The sequence below is a fragment of the Sapajus apella genome, unplaced genomic scaffold, assembly GCF_009761245.1.
Source record: "Sapajus apella isolate SASKATOON/1434 unplaced genomic scaffold, GSC_monkey_1.0 scaffold48, whole genome shotgun sequence".
In the NCBI taxonomy this organism is placed as follows: Eukaryota; Metazoa; Chordata; class Mammalia; order Primates; family Cebidae; genus Sapajus; species Sapajus apella.
In genome coordinates this window covers 767,793-768,744 of record NW_022436988.1, presented here as the reverse complement: position 1 = coordinate 768,744, position 952 = coordinate 767,793, and the positions used below count along the sequence as shown (strand labels likewise).

The 952-nt window shown below is 60.1% G+C and overlaps 1 protein-coding gene across 1 annotated transcript in view; it reads right to left on the bottom strand.

Annotated features, from left to right (window-relative positions):
- OGFOD3 (2-oxoglutarate and iron dependent oxygenase domain containing 3) overlaps positions 1 to 952 on the bottom strand; it is an 11,529-nt gene that overhangs the window by 1,602 nt on the left and 8,975 nt on the right. Inside the window, exon 7 of the mRNA XM_032241171.1 lies at positions 275 to 398. Coding sequence (XP_032097062.1) covers positions 275 to 398 — 124 coding nt within the window. The remainder of the gene's footprint in view (positions 1 to 274; positions 399 to 952) is intronic.

The window sequence follows — 952 nt, the reverse complement described above, 5'->3', positions numbered from 1 at the left end:
CCAAGGTGACACGTGCCAGGGGAGGGAAGGGGACCCTGACCGCCAAGGTGACATGCACCAGGGCCTGGAGGCGGGCTCTGGGTCAGCGGCAGCACAGGGACCTCAGACACGTGGCCCCGTAGACACCAGCCTCCTGGTGCCTACTGAATCAGTCAGCTATAGCCTGACACTCAGCAGGTGCTCCGTGAGTGCAGCCTGGCTCCCAGAGATGCCCCCACACCCACGGTGCCTGCCTGAGCCGGGACCCCACGCCCAGCCCCGCCTGGCCTCCTACCGGCTCTCGGCTCCACTGTCTTGTTGGCGCCCTCCTCCATGAACACGAAGCGCCCTCCGCCAAAGTCCTCCAGGTAGTCGGAGAGGTACAGCAGTGAGGTGTAGTCGAAGGAACCGTAGGTCACCTGAGAGCAGAGCGGGGAGGGGGCAGAATGGGCTCTCAGTACGCTGCCGGGACAGTCTCTGCTTCTCTTTTTTGTTAATGGGCAGGGTCTCCAACTCTTTTACAGACAGGGTCACCCAGGCTGAAGTGCAGTCAGCACCGTCATCGCTTACCATGACCTTGAACTCCTGGCTTAAACAATCCTCCTGCCTCCTCATAGCTGGGACCACAGGTGCGCGCCACTACACCCAGATCAGGTTTTTTTGTAGATATGGTGCCAATCCACACACCTTGGCCCCAGGTGATGTTCCCACCTTGGCCTCCTGGGTGCTAGGATTACAGGCGTGAGCCGCCGACACTCTGTGCCTCTTATTTTCCAGAAAGTAAATTAACAACACGTGTCGGCCCCATTCGTGAGGCCAGTGGTCGCTTCGCAACTTTAAAAACCCTCTGCCGAGTCTCCAGCCTTACGCGTTCTGGACCAGGATTTCCCGTAAGCTGAAATGTCTGAGCAGCTGTGTTCCAGCAAAGGCAGCGGGCAGCAGGGGTGCACCCTGGCTGGTCCCCGGCCCCGGC